This window comes from Cherax quadricarinatus, chromosome 17, assembly GCF_038502225.1.
Source record: "Cherax quadricarinatus isolate ZL_2023a chromosome 17, ASM3850222v1, whole genome shotgun sequence".
Classification (NCBI taxonomy): Eukaryota; Metazoa; Arthropoda; class Malacostraca; order Decapoda; family Parastacidae; genus Cherax; species Cherax quadricarinatus.
The window spans coordinates 50,314,781-50,335,716 of NC_091308.1; the positions used below are offsets into that span (position 1 = coordinate 50,314,781).

At 42.0% G+C, this 20,936-nt stretch overlaps 1 protein-coding gene across 2 annotated transcripts in view; it reads right to left on the minus strand.

The window, feature by feature from the left end:
• The window catches only part of LOC128686295 (protein Hook homolog 3), a 753,866-nt gene extending 746,948 nt beyond the window's left edge, over positions 1 to 6,918 (minus strand). For both annotated transcript variants that reach the window (XM_070085977.1, XM_070085978.1), the window contains exon 1: positions 6,841 to 6,918. In XM_070085977.1, the coding sequence (XP_069942078.1) occupies positions 6,841 to 6,863 (23 nt within the window). In that variant the 5' untranslated portion in view covers positions 6,864 to 6,918. The remainder of the gene's footprint in view (positions 1 to 6,840) is intronic.
• Between the last annotated feature and the right edge of the window lie 14,018 nt (positions 6,919 to 20,936).

The window sequence follows — 20,936 nt, forward strand, 5'->3', positions numbered from 1 at the left end:
AGCTGACTGATAACAGCTGTCAAACGCACTGGTCACATCGGGTGACTTAGCACAGTGGTGCTACTTAGGTCTGGCTCAGACCTCGCTGGACACACGGAAACTACACACACCCACGGTACATGCCTTACACTAACAGGTGAGAACACTGACTGAGAGGAATTAACACATGACATATATCTTCTCTCAATCTTCTCGACAATACTGAAATAATTACTAGAAACACTGTGACATCATGTGATGTCAGGCGTGACGTCACAAGGTGACATCAGCAGCACTGTGATGTCAGCAGACATCTCGAGGTGACGTCAGGCAGACATCATGACGTCATGAAGTCGGGCAGCAGCATCGGTGACGTTGTGAAGTCGGGCAGCAGACCACAGCATGTGGCCTGGGACATCTGGTAATTCACGTGGCTTGTAGATCCTCGTGACATCGCCCACGCCCAACTTTGCATCGGGATTCACTTGGCGTCGTGATCTATGTGGCATGCTGATCCACGTGGCTTCGAGTGGCCTCGGGCACTCGGATACACAGCTCTGGCAATTAATTCACACGGAAAACAGCAGAAAACACAGCAGAGGGAGTGGGCAGTGGCGAGTGTATGGTAGATGGGCGAGCGTGAGTAGGGCGAGCATGGGCAAGGTGAGGAACGGCCACTTCTTCCTCCTCCTCGTCCTCCTCCTCCTCCTCCCACAAACACGAGAAGCTCACACTGGACGCAGAAATCACCACAAAACTCACCTCTGGCTTGCTGAAACAGCTGTGCTGAGCTGAACAACAACAGCAACATACAAGTGACGCTGAACATGTGACTTGAGAAACAGCGTGGGATGCTGTAGCGTGGGGTCGCTGGGACACCACTAACAATTCTCGAAGAAATTCGGCAATTTTCGGCTGGATCCTGCTTGTACCTTTGTCTGGATGCTCAAACGTGCAGACACGACATCAGGATAACTCGTTGAAAGACGGATGCTTCTTGCATGGGATGATGAAGTGAAGATGACTTCATTCCTTCCTTCCTCTCTCCGGGCAAACACAACTGCTGCGACCACCGCTTCCCACCATCTATAACGAGTTTGTTTGGTAGGGCTGAAAGCGAGTGGTTAATGATAGACGTCTTCGGAGGCTTCTTACTTTATTGTTAAGTCGTGGTGGGTACACAGGCTTATGTGTTGTGCCCATGGCCCGGGAGGGGCCATCCAGAGAGAAGTGGACACTTCTTGACTGAGTGAAGGGTGTCGCCAGAGTTTGTGTGTGGGACCAGCTTCCCACAGACCTGGACAGCCCCAGAGGGCAGCACTTGAGTGGCGCGAAATATGAACTAAACTGGCAGACAGCATAGGCTGTCTGTGCAGACAGTACAGGTTGTCTACACTGCGTGGGCGAAACGTTGTCAATAAAGGATCACATTAGACTGCATGTGTGTTTGTATTTCCACCTGTGAGTTAAAAAGCAAGACTTGTTCAACACTTGGGTCTATATTGTTGACTCACATGTGCAGCAGTTGGGTATCTTTATTGACTCACATGCTCAACACCTGGGTATCTTTATTGTTGACTCACATGTCCAACACTTGGGTATCTTTATTGTTGACTCACATGTGAAGCAGTTGCGTATCTTTATTGTCGATTGAAAAGTTTCGCCTACATAGTAAGCTGCTTCAACTACCGAGGCAGCAGGCGTGGTAACAATGACGATGTAACCAGCCCATCAACCTTGTACTAGTAGTTTTTGAGGTGATTAGTACCTCAGCCTGACTGAGGAAAGATACCCCTCCCCTCGTCTCATGTGTGACTTCCTGGCAGAATAGAGAACAGAGCAAGGTGACTCATCTCTCGTTTGGACCCGGTATGGACAGATCTGTCATTTCAGCAGAGCCTTCAACATTGGAGTGATGTCGACGGCCTAACTGTTATGTACAAGGATAATATTGTCAGAGTACAACACTTGGTTCCACTCCGAAGCAGTGAGAAGTGAGCTTCTACACAACAAGACGGGCAGCAAACAGCAGCTACACCCTGACTATATACTTCTCCAGAACATCAATTCATCTGAGATCATTTATTCCCAGGATGACTCATCTAGAACATGTTCGTACAGCATAATGACATCAATGATATAGAGTTACATAACCAAATGAAATAGCTGGCCCACAGATGGTTCCAACCTCATCCAGTTCCCCATTTGTATGTTCCATAATAAAAAAGCTTTAAAATAAGCTGATATAGGTAACAGTTCTTAGCTTGTAAATAAAGCTTGGAATCCTTAACCTTGTGAAACTCCTGTTTAAAAAAGTGTAAAGAAATAAAGGACAGAAATAAGTGATCAAACATTTATGAAGAAAAAATAGACATATTAGGGAAAATAACAGAAGAAGAAAGGGAAGATAGAAAAATGTAGAAAAAAATAAAAAAAAAAAGAAGAAAATGATACAAAAGAAATAAAAATGAATAAAACCAAAAGAAAGGAAGGAAGCAAAGAAAAAAACAATAGAATTAACGTAGGAAGAAAGTAAGAAAGTTTGGAAGATTTGAAAGACAGGAAGAAGTAAAACATGGAAGAAACAAAGACAGGTAGACAGGTAAGAAGAAAAGAAAACAGAAGATAGGAAGGAGAGAAAGGAAAGCCGCTGTAATGAAGGTAATAAAGTTAGGAAAAGGATGGAAGGATTCAAAATAAAGTTACTAGTAATGGTAAATCAATTGATCAACAAAGAGATAGTAGAGGGCAACGAGTGACTAGCTCCCTTAAGGTTTACTATACAAATAGTAGGAGTCTAAGAAATAAGATAGATGAGCTAAGATTACTTGTAAGTGTAGGTAATATAGATATTATTGGTATAACAGAGACCTGGTTCAACCTGAAAGATAGAGAAATGCCTTCTGAATGCAACATATAAACTATTCCACACTGATAGGGTCAACAGGAAGGGTGGTGGTGTGGTGATGTACGTCAGAGATAATTTAAATTATTGTCTTAGACATGATATGAAATTAGAAACATCTAACACAGAATCTGTTTGGCTACAGTTTCTCAAGGGACATGACAAATTAATTTTGGGTGTGATTTATAGGCCCCCAAACTTTGACAGGGAGTGCAGCAAGCTGTTATGGGACAAAAGTCATAAGGCATCTAGATATGAAAATGTTGTGATAATGGGAGATTTTAACTTTAGACAAATTGATTAGAACAATATGACAGGAAATCTTGAGTCTAGTGACTTTCTTGATATGGTTCAGGATTGCTTTTTAGAACAGTTTGTGACAGAACCAACTAGAGGAAACAATCTGCTTGACTTGGTTCTTGCCAACAAAGATTCACTAATTAATAATCTTGAGGTTAATGATGAGCTTGGGGAAAGTGATCACAAATCACTTAGTTTCAATATATCATGGAATTACCCAGATAACTGCAATCAAATCTCTGTCCCAGAATTTTCACTTGGCCAACTTCATGGGACTGAAAAATTACCTGGGTGGGCTAAATTGGGATGTCCTGACTATGGGTCAGGTAGGTGATCTTGGTTCCCAACATGACGTTTTTCAGAGCACAGTTCTAGCTGCCCAGACAACTTTTGTTCCGAGTAGGGAAATTAGATCTAACAAAAATGATCCCAAATGGATGAACAATAGATTTAAACATCTCATTGGTCAAAAGAGAGGCATATATAGGCGTATCAAAAGAGGGGATGGGCAGTTAAGAAATCAATATATTCAATTAAAGAGAAATAAAGAAAGGAATAAGAAAAGCAAAAAGGGATTATGAGGCTAAGGTCGCAAGGGATTCAAAGACTAACCCAAAAGGGTTCTTTCAGGTATACAGAAGTAAGATTAGGGACAAGATTGGCCCACTTAAGAGTAACTGGTCAGGTCACTGACATTGATAAGTATGTGTGTGAAATTCTAAATACCTACTTCCTCTCAGTTTTCACCCAGGAAAATACTAGCGATATTCCTGAAATAATAGATTATGTAGAACAGGATGATAATAAACTATGTACGATTGCGGTAACTAGTGACATGGTCCTCAGACAAATAGAGAAACTAAAAGCTAACAAATCCCCAGGCCCTGATGAACTGTTTGCAAGGGTGTTAAAGGAATGTAAAGATGAACTTAGCGTACCTTTGGCTAATCTTTTTAACATATCACTACAAACTGGCATAGTGCCTGATAAGTGGAAAATGGCAAATGTAATACCTATTTACAAGGCAGGTGACAGGTCCTTGGCTTCGAACTATAGACCAATAAGCCTTACCTCCATAGTGGGAAAATTTATGGAATCAATAATTGCCGAAGCAATTCGTAGCCATCTTGACAGGCACAGATTGATTAATGAATCTCAACACGAATTTACTAACTTTTTTCACTAAGGCATTTGAGGAGGTAGAGCATGGTAATGAATATGATATTGTGTATATGGACTTCAGTAACGCTTTCGATAGAGTTCCACACCAGAGGCTATTGAGGAAACTTAAGGCACACAGAATAGGAGGAGAAATTTTTTCCTGGGTAGAGGCATGGCTGACAAATAGACAGCAGAGAGTTTGCATAAATGGGGAGAAATCAGAATGGGGGCACGTCACAAGCGGTGTTCCTCAGGGGCCAGTGTTGGGCCCGTTGTTGTTCACAATTTACATAAACGACAAAGATGTGGGAATAAATAGCGACATAAGCAAATTTGCTGATGACACCAAAATAGGCCGTCCAATTCATTCTAATGAGGACAGATTGTAATAAAGTTGGTAGAATTACCGACAATATGTAAAGTAAAAGGACACGAGTGCAACTTCTATTCCAGTCAAGATACCAAGACCAAAAGAGGCATCATCATCGGGTTTTTCCTAAGAGCATACCGAATTTGTGGTCCTGAGTTTCTTGACGAGGAATGTACATACATTCACCAAACATTCACTGAGTTACATTTTCCTCCTCCTTTTTTCATCAAAGACTGCAAGAAAAGAGCTCTTCAGATGATTAATTCTCCACGCATCAACACCGCTCCCAACAAAGTTATAATTCTTCCCAACAGCCAGGTTGCACTAAACGTCTCAAAAGTACTTTCACAAGCTAACACCAGAGTCGCCATCGCTTCTAGCACTTCAATAAAGGATCTAACCATTACAAAATCCAAGCACCATGAACCAGTCAATGCAGGAGTTTACACTATACCCTGTGGAGGCTGTGACAAGATCTACGTAGGTGAAACAGCAAGAAACCTCAACACCCGCCTCAATGAACACATTTACGCATGTAGGAACGATAACTTGAACAACGCCTGTGTACAACACCGAAATTCCACCAATCATCTCATGAAATTCAGAGACGCCCAATTAGTGATCAAAGAAACTAATTTCCGCAGACGCAAGTGCCTCGAATCAGCACTGATCGCCATTTCGAATACAATTAAACAAAACAACGGCAGCTTCACCATCTCTGAAGTCTAAGCAAGAATCCTCCTGAAAACAGTAAACCCTGCCATCACATAGTCTCTCCTGTTATACCACACAAAGCACATTACAGAGAATGAACACTGAAACAATCTGCCTCTTTCCAGTCTATATTTGTCCAACCTATTTTTATGTTACCCAAGTAATAGCTTTTATATCCTTTTACTCATGTACGAATTAACTGCTCTACCATATTGTATTATTTTTGTCACCACTACTACTACTACTACCACCACTAGTGAACATCGAAATGGTACCTCACTAGTATTGCACCTCACTCTGAGCCTTTATATACCCTCTGTGTCCATGTATTGTTTGTAATGGCTTGATAAAGCTCCTGGAGAGCAAAACGTTGCTAAAATGTCACATTAGTTGCACTTGTGTCCTTTTACTTTACCTAATGAGGACACTAGAGCACTCCAGGATGATTTGAATAGATTGATGCAATGGTCGGAGAAGTGGCAGATGCAGCTTAATATTGACAAATGCAAAGTTCTAAATGTTGGACAGGTAAATAACCATGCCACATATAAACTAAATAATGTAGATCTTAATACTACTGATTGCGAAAAGGATTTACGAGTTCTGGTTAGCAGTAATTTAAAACCAAGACAACAGTGCATTAGTGTTCGCAATAAAGCTAACAGAATTCTTGGCTTCATATCTAGAAGTATAAATAACAGAAGTCCTCAGGTTGTTCTTCAACTTTATATATCCTTGGTTAGGCCTCATTTAGACTATGCTGCTCAGTTCTGGTCACCGTATTACAGAATGGATATAAATGCTCTGGAAAACGTACAGAAGAGGATGACAAAGATGATCCCATGTATCAGAAATCTTCCCTATGAGGATAGACTGAGGGCCCTGAATCTGCACTCTCTCGAAAGGCGTAGAATTAGGGGGGATATGATCGAGGTGTATAAATGGAAAACAAGAATAAATAAAGGGGATGTAAATAGCATGCTGAAAATTTCCAGCCAAGACAGGACTCGCAGCAATGGTTTCAAGTTGGAAAAATTCAGATTCAGAAAGGATATAGGAAAGCACTGGTTTGGTAATAGAGTTGTGGATGAGTGGAACAAGCTCCCGAGTACAGTTATTGAGGCTAAAACGTTGTGTAGTTTTAAAAATAGGTTAGATAAATACATGAGTGGGTGTGAGTTGAACCTGACTAGCTTGTGCTGCTGGGTCTGGTGCAGTGCTCCATCCTTGAGTGGAGATGATCAGACTGGGTGGGTCATTGGGCTAATCTGGGGGGGGGGGGTCATTGGTCTAATCCGGGGGGGGGGGACATGGACCTTCTCCGCATGGGTCAGTAGGCCTGTTGCAGTGTTCCTTCTTTCTTATGTTCTTATGTAAAGGAAGGTAGGATGGAAGGATAGAATATACTTACATCTGGTGGAGAAGGTTGGCCATGATTGAACCATCAGTCAGCTGCTGCAAGGTAACTCCCTGACCACCCGGGAACGTCTCCAGCTGTATAACAATAATAATATTAGTACTCGCAACCATACCATCAGTACTCACAACCTCAACATCAGCACTCACAACCATACCATCAGCACTCCCAACCATACCATCAGTACTCAACCTCATCAGCACTCAACCATACCATCACTCACAACCATACCATCAGTATTCAACTATACCATCAGTACTCACAACTATACCATCACCCACAACCATACCATCAGTACTCAACCATACCATCAGTACTCACAACCATACCATCAGTACTCACAACCATACCATCAGTACTCACAACCATACCATCAGTACTCACAACCATACCATCAGTACTCACAACCATACCATCAGCACTCACATCAGTACTCAACCATACCATCAGTACTCACAACCATACCATCAGTACTCACAACTATACCATCACCCACAACCATACCATCAGTACTCACAACCATACCATTACTCACAACCATACCATCAGCACTCACAACCATACCATCAGTACTCACAACCATACCATCAGTACTCACAACCATACCATCAGTACTCAACCATACCATCAGTACTCACAACCATACCATCAGTACTCACAACCATACCATCAGTACTCACAACCATACCATCAGTACTCACAACCATACCATCAGTACTCACAACCATACCATCAGTACTCACAACCATACCATCAGTACTCACAACCATACCATCAGTACTCACAACCATACCATCAGTACTCACAACCATACCATCAGCACACACAACCATACCATCAGCACACACAACCATACCATCAGTACTCACAACCATACCATCAGCACACACAACCATACCATCAGCACACACAACCATACCATCAGCACACACAACCATACCATCAGCACACACAACCATACCATCAGCACACACAACCATACCATCAGCACACACAACCATACCATCAGTACTCACAACCATACCATCAGTACTCACAACCATACCATCAGTACTCACAACCATACCATCAGCACTCACATCAGTACTCAACCATACCATCAGTACTCACAACCATACCATCAGTACTCACAACTATACCATCACCCACAACCATACCATCAGTACTCACAACCATACCATTACTCACAACCATACCATCAGCACTCACAACCATACCATCAGTACTCACAACCATACCATCAGTACTCACAACCATACCATCAGTACTCACAACCATACCATCAGTACTCACAACCATACCATCAGTACTCAACCATACCATCAGTACTCACAACCATACCATCAGTACTCACAACCATACCATCAGTACTCACAACCATACCATCAGCACACACAACCATACCATCAGCACACACAACCATACCATCAGTACTCACAACCATACCATCAGCACACACAACCATACCATCAGCACACACAACCATACCATCAGCACACACAACCATACCATCAGCACACACAACCATACCATCAGCACCCACAACCATACCATCAGCACACACAACCATACCATCAGTACTCACAACCATACCATCAGTACTCACAACCATACCATCAGCACTCACATCAGTACTCAACCATACCATCAGTACTCAACCATACCATCAGTACTCACAATCATACCATCAGCACTCAACCATACCATCAGCACTTGCAACCATACCATCAGCACTCGCAACCATGCCATCAGCACTCACAACCATACCATCAGTACTCACAACCATACCATCAGTACTCACAACCATACCATCAGTACTCACAACCATACCATCAGTACTCAACCATACCATCAGTACTCACAACCATACCATCACTCACAACCATACCATCAGTACTCACAACCATACCATCAGCACTCACAACCATACCATCAGTACTCACAACCATACCATCAGTACTCACAACCATACCATCAGTACTCACCATACCATCAGTACTCAACCCTATACTGCATATCAGCTCGCGACTGACTCTCTCGGGTACTCACCTATTTGTGGTTGCAGGGTCGAGTTATAACTCCTGGCCCTGCCTCTTCACTGATTGCTACTAGGTCCTCTCTCTCCCTGCTCCATCAGTTTTATCAAACCTCGTCTTAAAACTATGTATGGTTCCTGCCTCCACTACGTTACTTTCTAGGCTGTTCCACTTTCTGACAACTCTATGAAGAAATACTGTACTTCCTAACATTCCCTTGTTTCCGTGTCCCATCTCTGGAACATCCTTTGTCTACTTTGTCTATTCCTCATAGTATTTTATATGTTGTTATCATGTCTCCCCTGACCCTCTTGTCCTCCAGTGTCGTCAGCCCGATTTCCCTTAACATTTCTTCGTAGGACAATCCCCTAAACTCTGGAACTAATCTTGTTGCAAACTTTTGCACTTTCTCTAATTTCGCTTGACCAGGTGTGGATTCCAAACTGGTGCTGCATACTCCAATATGGGCCTGACGTATATGGTGTACAAAGTCTTGAACGATACCTTACTAAGGTATCGGAATGCTATTCTTAGGTTTGCCAGACGTCCATATGCTGCAGCAGTTATCCGAGTGATGTGCGCCTCAGATGTGCTCGGTATTATACTCGCCCCAAGATCTTTTTCCTTGAGTGAGGTTTGCAGTCTTTGGCCACCTAGACTATACTCTGTCTGCAGTCTTCTTTACCCTTCCCTGATCTTCATGACTTTGCATTTGGTGGGGTTAAATTCAAGAAGACAGTTGCTGGACCAGGCTTGTAGCCTGTCCAGGTCTCTTTGTAGTCCTGCCTGATCCTCGACTGTTATGTCATTCACACATACCAACAACAGCACAGGTCCTAGGACTGACCCCTGCGGAAACCCGCTCGTCACAGGTGCCGACTGACACCTCGTCACCTACTATGACTTGTTGCCTCCTTGTCAGATATTCTCTGATCCATTGCAGTGCCTTTCCTGTTATGTGTGCCTGATCCTCTAGCTTTTGCATTAACCTCTTTTGAGGAACTGTCGAAGGCCTTCTTGCAGTCCAAGAAAATGCAGTCTATCGACCCCTCTATCTCGCGTCTTACTTCTGTTACCTTGTCAGAAAACTCCAGTAGGTCTGTGACACACAGTTTTCCTTCCCTGAAACTGTGCTAGTTGTTGTTTATAAGCTTGTCTCTTTCTAGGTGCTCCACCACTCTCCTACTGATGATCTTCTCCATGACTTTGCATACTATACAGGTCAGTGACACTGGTCTGTAGTTTAATGACTCGTGTCAGTCTCCTTTCTTAAAAATTGAGACTACATTTGCCACCTTCCATATCTCAGGTAGTTGCCCAGTTTCAATGGATGTGTCGAAGATTTTTGCTAGTGGCACACACAGCATCTCTGCTCCCTCTCTATGGACCCATGGAGAGATGTCTGGTCCCACCGCCTTTGAGGTATCTATCGTAGGGGTTCTTAAAAGGAGATATCGAGGGTTGAAGGTAGACACTTGTTGGATGGTAATGATATATTGTCAGACTGTGGTAATGGGAGATGGAGCCCCCAGCCTGCCTTGTCCTGCCTATGTCTACACGCCGACTGAGGCCGAGGTAGCCTGTCCCGCTCACTCATGGAGCATCCCGTGACGTCACACAGTCACAGGCCTAAAAGGGATCTTCTATATAAACACATGGATGGTACTATGATATGCTATACAACACATATAAGGGGATTCAGCAACTATGCTGACATATCAAGTTCACATAGCAGCTTCTTCACCTCCTCCTCAGTTGTGTGTATTTCATCCAGCACTTGTTGGTGTACCTCCCTATTCTGAATTCCTGGAGTCCTTCCTGTATCCACTGTAAATACTTCTTTAAATCTCACGTTGAGCTCCTCACGTACCTCTTGGTCGTTTCTTGTTAACTCCCCACCTTCCTTCCTCAGCCTGATTACTTGGTCCTTGACTGTTGTGGGATTGTGTATTATGGTGTATGAGTGTGTATGTGGAGTCTGCGTGTGACACAGAGTCTACAGTGCTCCTCTACCTGATCTGACCTGACCCACACCCGCCTATTAGTTTATGTCTTTATGCTTCGTGTGTGTGTGTGTGTGTGTGTGTGTGTGTGTGTAACTCTCACAATCATGAAGTAGTGTGCTTATTTTTAAATTTTTCACCACACATGTAATATTAATATTCTTAAAGTATCAGCCATTTTTTTAAAACGCTGAGTACAGATACTGCAAAAATGGCTGATACAGATACCAATACAATGGACTCTCCCTTTTCGTCTTTAATTCGTTCCAGAGAGTCCGACAAAATGTGAAATCAACTAAAACTGAACCCATTTTCCCCATAAGAAATACTGTAAATCCAATTAATCCATTCCAGCCACCCAAAAGTATTAAAAAATAATTTTTTAAACATTAAATATAGATTTACATACAGAAAAGAGTAAGAAATTAAGTATAAAACAATGACATGACACTTACCTTTACTGAAAACTCTTGTTGGTGTATGGTAGACAGAAAGGAAGGTAGCAGGAGGAGAAGTCACTATTGTTTGGAAGGGGAATTTCCTTCCATAAAGACTTTAGGTAACAAGTCCTTATCCAGGGTTACTTCCCTTCTTTGTTTTTTAATGGCACTAGGACCAGCTTGAGAGTCACTGGACCATTCTTGCACAAAAAATTGCTCCAGAGAGCTCTGCTTCTGGCGTCTCTTTAAAATTTGCCTAAAATGGGACATGGCACTGTCACTGTACATGTTGCCGACACAGCTTGCAACAGCTTTGTTAGGGTGTTCCTCACAAATGTTTGCACCCTACTCCACAATGTACAAATCTCCTTAATCTCTGAAGGAGGCACCTTCTTCTCTCTCTCTCCCTTCTCTGAAGCATTTTCCTCAGCTGTGATCTGCTGCTGTTGCAGATGAAGATCTTGCAGCTCTTCAGTGGTTAGCTCTTCACTGTGGTCATCCACCAACTCTTCCACATCCTGGCCACTCACATCCAACTCCATGGAATTCCCCAATGCCACAGTACATTCCACAACAGGTGTAGGGTCAGCCCCAAACCCTTCAAAATCCCTGTCTTGGACACATTCTGGCCACAATTTTCTCCAAGTAGAGTTCATCATCCTGGAAGTCACTCCCTGCCAAGCCTTGTCTACAAGGCCTATGCAAGGATAGTGAAGTGATCTTTCCAAAACTCTTCAGGTCAACTGAATGTCTGAGGTCACATCAAAGCACCTTTGAAACACCGCTTCAGTGTAGAGTTTTTTGAAGTTTGATATGATCTGCTGGTCCATGGGCTGGATGAGAGGAGTGGTATTAGAGGGCAAGAACTTCGCTGTGATGAAATTAAACTCCTCCACCATTTGGTCATCCAGGTGTGGAGGATGACCAAGAGCACTGTCCATTACCAGGAAGCACTTGAGTGGCAATTTATTTTCCACGAGGTATTTCTTCACACTCGAGCCAAACACTTCATCGAACCAATCAAGGAAAATTTCCCTCGTGACCCATGCCTTACTATTGCCTTCCACATCACACACAATTTACTCTTGGAGACACTGTTTCTTGAACACTCTGGGATTTTCAGTGATACACCAGTAAAGGCTTCACTTTTAAATCCCCACTAGCCTTACCATAGAGCAAGAGAATTAGCCTGTCTTTCATAGGCTTGTGTCCTGGCAGTGCCTTTTCCTCCTGCATGATTTAGGTCCTCTTTGGCATTTTCTTCCAAAAGAGGCCCGTTTCATCACAACTGAACACTTGTTGGAGTATGAATCCTTCAGCCTCTATGTATTCCTTGAATTCATGCACAAATTTTTCAGCAGCATGTTTAACTGAACTCGTCGTCTCACCATGCCTTACAACACTGTTTATGCCACTATGCTTCTTGAATTTTTCGAATCAGCCTTTGCTGCCCTTAAATTCACTAACATCAGCACTCGTTCAAGGCATTTCTTTACGAGATCGGCATGCAACTGCCTTGCCTGTTCGCAAATTATCAACTGCACAATACTATTTCTCACTAATTGTTTCTTGTTGATCCACACCAACAATTTCTCGACATCTTCCAGTGTTTGTGATCTCTGTTTTATCACTTTTACCCCTTTTGCAACATCAGCTTCCATGATATCATTTTTCTTCACTATGATGGAACTGTTACTTGATGCAAGCATGCCATATATCCTCGCGATGTCAATCACACACAAGCCACATTCCTATTTTTCAATTTCTTTCTTTCTTTAATTCTACTGTGTTTCTCACCTTCTTTACCAAAAGACTGGCACTAGCAGCTTTGTTTGGGACCATGGTGGCTTATTTAGCAGTCACACAGAAAAAACAAGTGCAAGAAACAATGAATTATTACGAAATACAGTGGACCCCCCTTAACGATCACCTCCCAATGCGACCAATTATGTAAGTGTATTTATGCAAGTGCGTTTGTACGTGCATGTTTGGGGGTCTGAAATGGACTAATCTACTTCACAATATTCCTTATGGGAACAAATTCGGTCAGTACTGGCACCTGAACATACTTCTGGAATGAAAAAATATCGTTAACCGGGGGTCCACTGTATTTCCCATGAGCTCGCATGGTAATGTTCACTCACCCATAAACAAAACAACACTGCCTCCTCAGAATGTGCGTGTCGGAGGCTGTATGTGTGGCACACTCAGACAGGTACTGTACCACCGACGAGAACGAAAGAAAGCAACGAAAAACAGAGCCAATAATTTTACGGAAAAAATCAGCAATAATGGATGCGAGGGAAAAGTTCAACAGATAGGAGTAGCGAGCGAGTATATGGTAACGATAGTTTGATTGCCGGCTGCTTGTTAAGGTAGGGTCAGTCTAGCTCCCGCTATCCCCTCCCCCCCCTTTCTCCCCACCCTGAAAGGTGACGTGTGTGGCTCCGGCCAAACAGTAATCGACTCACAGCTCCCAGCACAACTGTAAGTAAAAGCCTCTGCTCCTATTCTAGTGGATATTGGTTGAAAGCTTCACTTTTGACCAATAATAAACTTTGTCCTTTCAGTTTTAAGCTCCACATGAGACTTTTTGATAATCACCACCTTTTTTAAGTATCTTACACTTATCATGGAGAGTGGAGAGTGATTTCTTAAGCAGTGGGTAACCTGTCTCTCTTTCCAGCTTGGAATGACAGATTGGGTCACCTGCCAACCAACGAGAAGTGTTGAAGGAGACGGACTGATTAATTGTACAGGACACAACCCCTCATCTTTGCAGTGGTAAAGAACCTGCGTTCCTGTCATCTGGACTGACTATTCAAGGCTATAGACTCTGTGAAGAACTAGTTGTTGGGTTGTCACCAACACCTGTGACCCCCCCCACCACATCATCAGTAACGGCTACAATTTCTACAAGACAGTGTCAACCTCCACCAGACACCCCAGTATAACTGTATATATTAACGTTGAATTCAAATGTCATATTTTTATTTCATTTTTCATTTTTCTGTCAAATAGGATACACATTAATTTTTTCAATGTTTTATCTTTGCATTAATAAATAATAAAGTGTTTATCTTTGTGAATTATTATTTCTTTTTCTATTCATTAATTTTCCTGAGGAGGAGCCAGCCTTGGTAATACTGTCTGAAGTTGTTACAGGGCTGAGTAAGCCTTCACAATGGAAATCAGCGAAAACAGAGCCCAGCGAAAAGGGAGTGTCCACTATACTGTTGTATATCTCTACCCTTCAGGTACACAAGCACAGTAGGTACGTAAACATATCAAACGTAACATCTTCACTGCCTCCAGCCCCTTCCTCTCTACAATATTTAGAGCCTAGGCCTCCTAAGGAGCTTGCCAGATACATATATACAATGAGTGGAAAACAACGGATAAGGAGTAAGAAAAGGAGGAAAGTGCAGATAAAGGTAAAAACCAAGGAATGGAAATAAGTGTGGAGAACATCGTTCAGAGCAAGGCGGAAAAGAACAAAACGTAGGTACGTAACAGAGAAAAGGGAAAGGGAGGAAGAGAAAGCTAGGGCAGGGACAAATAAAAATGAAAAAAGGGAAGAAACATGCCTAGATGAAAGAGAACAAGTGAACTTGGACCAGGTGGCAGAACCTGGGAATGACACAAAATCAGTAAATATAGGTAGCCAGAACATTTGCAAATACTATGCAAAAGCTATGTGCCTATATGGCAGAACTTGCTGGAATAAACACACCAGAAAATGTGCCAACATGTTGAGGAAGGGAAAGTGTCAAATTGACAGAGTGCAGCAGGTACTTCCACTCAGTGATGTGTCAAGCTTCAACACAGTCCAGAGAATATTATGACCTGAGCTGCCCAGACCACCATATAAAAGGAACATGGCACTACAGAGAAAGTAGAGACAGGGAAATTGAACAGCAATCTTTTTTTAGACAAAGATAAACGATTGGACTAAAGAAAGAGAGAAAAAGGGGGAATGGAACAGAGGGGACATGTGGGCAGCAAAATGGGATATACTGTACCAAACCAGGCATCAGCCCATCAGAGCCGAGCTGAATAAACAATCAAATGCAAAGTATGGGAGAAACTAGGGGTATGTACACCAGGGGCCACACTAGGTAGTACATCATCAGTGGTACTAATGAAACAAGGCAAAACAAAACATCCCAAATGGTAATTCCTGCTTTGTATTTGCAAATATTCAGGGTCTAAAATCAAATAAAAATGACATAGTTATGTTAGTGGCCTCCTATCAGAAGCGAATGCCATGTTTGGAGCATTTACAGAAACACACACAAAGAATGTTTTCGACGGAGAGATAAAGATAGAAAACTACACCTACCATCGGACTTACGACCTGCTCAACTTACGACCTGCTCAACTTACGACCTGCTCGACTTACGACCACTCTACTTACGACCGTGTTTTTTTTGCCATATTTCTGGGAAATAAACAACTACAGTGGACCCCCGGTTAACGATATTTTTTCACTCCAGAAGTATGTTCAGGTGCCAGTACTGACCGAATTTGTTCCCATAAGGAATATTGTGAAGTAGATTAGTCCATTTCAGACCCCCAAACATACACGTACAAACGCACTTACATAAATACACTTACATAATTGGTCGCATTCGGAGGTGATCGTTATGCGGGGGTCCACTGTATTTGTGTTGTACACAGTGTTTATCCTAAACCTTACAGCATAAAATACAGTACTAACAACATAAAAAGTAAAGTAAAACATGAAATACCAAAATAAAACAATAAAATAAAGTCATTACGAAAATGTGATGTTGATATTCAGTAGTAAAGTTCGACTTACATCCATTTCGACTTACGACCGGTTTCTCGGAACCGAACTTGGTCGTAAGTCGGATGGTAGGTGTATAACGTGTATAGATGTGATAGAATTAATAGGTCACAGGGATGAGTAGGAGTATGCAAAAGATACTTTCTGTTGCACAGAAGTGCTGAACTCTATGAATGATGTAGTAGAAATCCTCGGCATAAAAGTTGAAAATAGGAATTTGGTAATTATCCTAGTACGTACACCTACCATCCGACTTACGACCGAGTTCGGTTCCGAGAAACCAGTCGTAAGTCGAAATGCTTGTAAGTCAAACTTTACTACTGAATATCAACAAAACATTTTTGTAATGACTATTTTATTGTTTTATTTTGGTATTTCATGTTTTACTTTACCTTTTATGTTGTTAGTACTGTAATTTATACTGTAAGGTTTAGGATAAACACTGTGTACAACACAAATAGTTGTTTATTTCCCAGAAATTTGGCATAAAAAAACACGGTCGTAAGTTGAGTGGTCGTAAGTCGAGTAGGTCGTAAGTCGAGTAGGTCGTACGTCGGATGGTAGGTGTACATAAACCACCATCAGCAACTGCTGAGGAATTCACAGATCAGTTAAGGAAGATAGATAGCTATATAGATAGGCTAGAAAATCCCACACCAAATATTTTACTCCTTGGAGATTTTAATCTCCCTCATGTAAAATGCACGATAGTGCAACATAATGTTATACCAGCAATATCTCCAGGGAGCAGCCTGGCTCAACAGGCACATACCTGGGAACTAATGAGGCTTTGTGAAAAGTACTCATTGAATCAACAGATAACTGATCCCACTAGAAATGAAAATACCCTGGATTTGATATTCACAAACAATGGGGAAATAATCAGAGACATAGTAGTCACAAAACAACATACTACCACGATCACAACATCATAGAAGTACAACGAGTATTAACTCAGGGTTAGGGAACTACGTCACTAATGTCAGAGATGGGATGTTCAGTAAGTTTAATTTTAACAACCATAGAATTGACTGGGAAAAAATAATCCAAGAGCTATCAGATATATCCTGGGAATCAGACATGATCACCCTAAATCCCCACCAGTGCCTGAAGAAGCTGAATACAGAAGCATACAAGGTATGTATGAAGCACATACCATTGAGGAAACCCAGAAGATCAGATAGAGAGAGAGCGCCTAGGAGATGGTACAGAAGAAAATGGGTTACTGAATTGCTTAAAAACACAAATGTGCTGCAACAGAGGAAAGATAGTCTTAGCCGAGAGATCACTGAAATAGAGCAAAAACTTAGGATGTCATACGTAACAGAAGAAGTGCAAAGGGAACAAAGGGCCATACAGGATATTGTAAGAAACCCAAGTATTTCTACTCTTATGCAAAATCCAAGCTAAGAACTACCTGTAGAATTGGACCACTATCGAGAGGAGATTCATATACTGACGATGAACAGGAAATGAGTGAAATCCAAAAAGTACAGTATGAGTCGGTGTTCAGCAACCCACTAAATGACAGCAATGTAGAAAATGCAGAAATATTTTTCATTCCAGCAGAAGGCCGTGCAGACCAAATAATTGACATTAGTACAAATCCCATAGATTTAAAAAAAGAAATGGACAACATGCCCATTTACTCAGCACCTGGACCAGATTCATGGAATGCTCTATTTATAAAGAAGTGCAAAGTATCACTAGCACGAGCCCTCAGTATTCTTTGGAGAAAGAGCTTAGATCTAGGTGAAATACCGGAGGCTTTAAAGAGTGCAGACATAGCTCCTTTGCATACGGGAGGTAGTAGAGCATTAGCTAAAAATTACAGACCAGTAGCACTAACTTCTCAAATCATAAAAATCTTCAAAAGAGTGATGAAACGGCAGATTACAAATTTCGTGGACCAGCACAACCAGCATAACCCAAACCAGCATGATTTTAGAGCAGGACGATTATGCCTGTCACAGCTGCTGAACCATCATGACAGAATTATGGAGGTATTGGAAGACTACCAAAATGCAAATGTGATTTAAATAGATTTTGCAAAGGCATTTGACAAATGCGATCATGGAGTGATAGCGCACAAAATGAAGGCCATGGGCATTACGGGGATGGTAGGCAGATGGATATTTGGGTTCCTAACACACACAACACAAAAAGTAGTAGTAAACTGAGCAAGATCCAGCATCAGCAAGGTCAAAAGCTCAGTGCCCCAAGGCACTGTCTTCACACCTCTGCCATTTCTCATCCTCATAGCAGACACAGATAAAAACACCCATCACACTTTTGTATCATCATTTGCAGATGACACTAAAATAAGCATGAAAATCACTACGGTAGAAGACGCTGAAAAATTACAGTAAAACATAAGCAAGGTTTTCCATGGTGATAAGTTCCAGCTGCTTAGCTATGGAAAGAATGAACTCAAAAGAAACACTATATACAAAACTCAAGACGGTCACCAAATAGAATGAAAGGAACATGTAAAATACCTGGGAATAATTATGTCAGCTGACCTTTCTTTTAAAGACCATAACAAGACAAAGATCATGACAGGCAGGAAGATGATGGGGTGGGTACTGAGAACTTTCAAAACGAGGGAAATACCACCAATGGTGACTCTTCAAATTGCTAGCGCTCCCTCACTTAAAATATTGCTCAGTGCTGACAGCCCCGTTCAAAACAGGAGAAATATCAGAGCTGGAACAAATACAGAGATCATTTATGGCTCACATTGAGCCAGTAAAGCACCTAAACTACTGGGAATGCCTTCAAGTCTTGAACATGTACTCAATGGAGCAGAGGAGAGAGAGAGGAATGATAATACAGTGGACCCTCAGCTAACGATATTAATCCATTCCTGAAAGCTCATCGTATGCTGAAATTATTGTTAGCTTAATTAATTTTCCCCATAAGAAATAATGGAAATCAAATTAATCCGTGCAAGACACGCCAAAGTATGAAAAAAAAAAAAAAAAAATTTTACCACGTGAAATATTAATTTTAATACACACAAACTGACACTTGCCTTTATTGAAGATCTGGTGATGATTGATGGGATGGTAGGAAGGGAGTGTGTGGAAGTTGTTAATTAATGTTGAGAAGGGGAATCCCCTTCCATTAGGACTTGAGGTATCAAGTCCTTTTCTGGGGTTACTTCCCTTCTTTTAATGCCACTAGGACCAGCTTGAGAGTCACTGGACCTCTGTCGCACAACACATCTGTCCATAGAGGCCTGTACCTCCCGTTCCTTTATGATTTGTTTAAAGTGGTTCACAACATTGTCATTGTAATAGTCACCAGCACGGCTTGCAATAGCTGTGTGAGGGCGATTTTCATCCATAAAGGTTTGCACTTCAAGTCACTTTGCACACATTTCCTTAACCTCTTTCTTCATATCCATAGCAGTTCTCACCCTTTTTCCTGCAGAGTTGGCACTAGAAGCTTTCTTGGGGCCCATGGTGACTTATTTTGCAGGTACAATCACTAAAAACGCTGTGATAATATGAAATGTTCTGATTGTATGCGCGGATGCGACCTCACTGGCTGGCTTGTAAACACTGGCGCCCACGGGACAACTGAGGTGCGCTCAGGCCACACATGGACGCGTCTCGAACGAATCGCATAGGGCGAGTTTTTTAGCGTTAGCCGAGGCAAAATTTTTGCGTTAAAATGTATCGTATGCTGGATTTAACGTAAGGTGATGCCATCGTTAACTGAGGGTCCACTGTATATACTTGGAAAGTACTCGAGGGCTTGGTCCCAAATCTGCACACTGCCATAGCATACTGGATTGAGAGATATGGGAGGAATTGTAAAATAAACCCAGTGAGGAGCAGGGGTGCAGTGGGGACAATAAGGGAACACTGTATCAACATCCAGGGTCCCAGACTATTCAACATCTTACCAGAAGATATCAGAAACACAGCTGGAACAAGTGTAGAAGCCTTCAAAAGGAAACTGGACAAGTATTTTCACCAAGTGCCAGATCAATCAGGCTGTGATGGATATGTGGAACAGTGGGCCTCCAGTAGCAACAGCCTGGTAGAAAAAGCAAGCACCAGATGAGCCTGGCCCATGGCCAGGCACCGGGATTAGCTAAACTCTTGAAACTCTTCAAAGGTATATCAAAGGTAAAGGTATATCCTATACAGTAGAACCCCCACCTCCGTGGGGGGTACATTCCAAGGACCTGCAACATACCAAAAAAAGCAGCTACTAGCAAACCTTATATTTAAGTTGTTTTTTGATTACTTACTTACCTATTATTGTTTAAATGATAAATTATGCACAATAAGTGGAGAATTATCACTCTTTCACTGACAGGAAGCACTTCAAGACTTCTCTTAAGCTCTGAACAACTTCCACCATCACTACTTTTCCACTCTGAGGCCATTATTCAGCAAAATTAAGGGTGATTTCTGGGCCGCGGTAAACTGCGGATAACTGAAACCATGGATACTGGACTCGCGGATGTGGGGGTCCTACTGTATTCCCTTAATTCTACATTTTTCCAGAGGGGGCAAATTCAATGCCTTCAGCCTATCTTCTTAGGAAAGGTTTCTGATACGTGAGATCAGCTTTGTCATCTTTCTCTGTATATTTTCCTGCACATCTGTGTCCATTTTGGAATATGGAGATGTGACCGAGCATCATAATCTAAATGAGGCATCAACAAAGATGAATAACGTTAAAGTATAACCCGAGGATTTCTATTACAGAAGGCCCCGCTTATACAGCAGGTTAGGTTCTGGGTTACTGCTGTAAAGCAAAAATGATGTAAAGTGAAACAGAC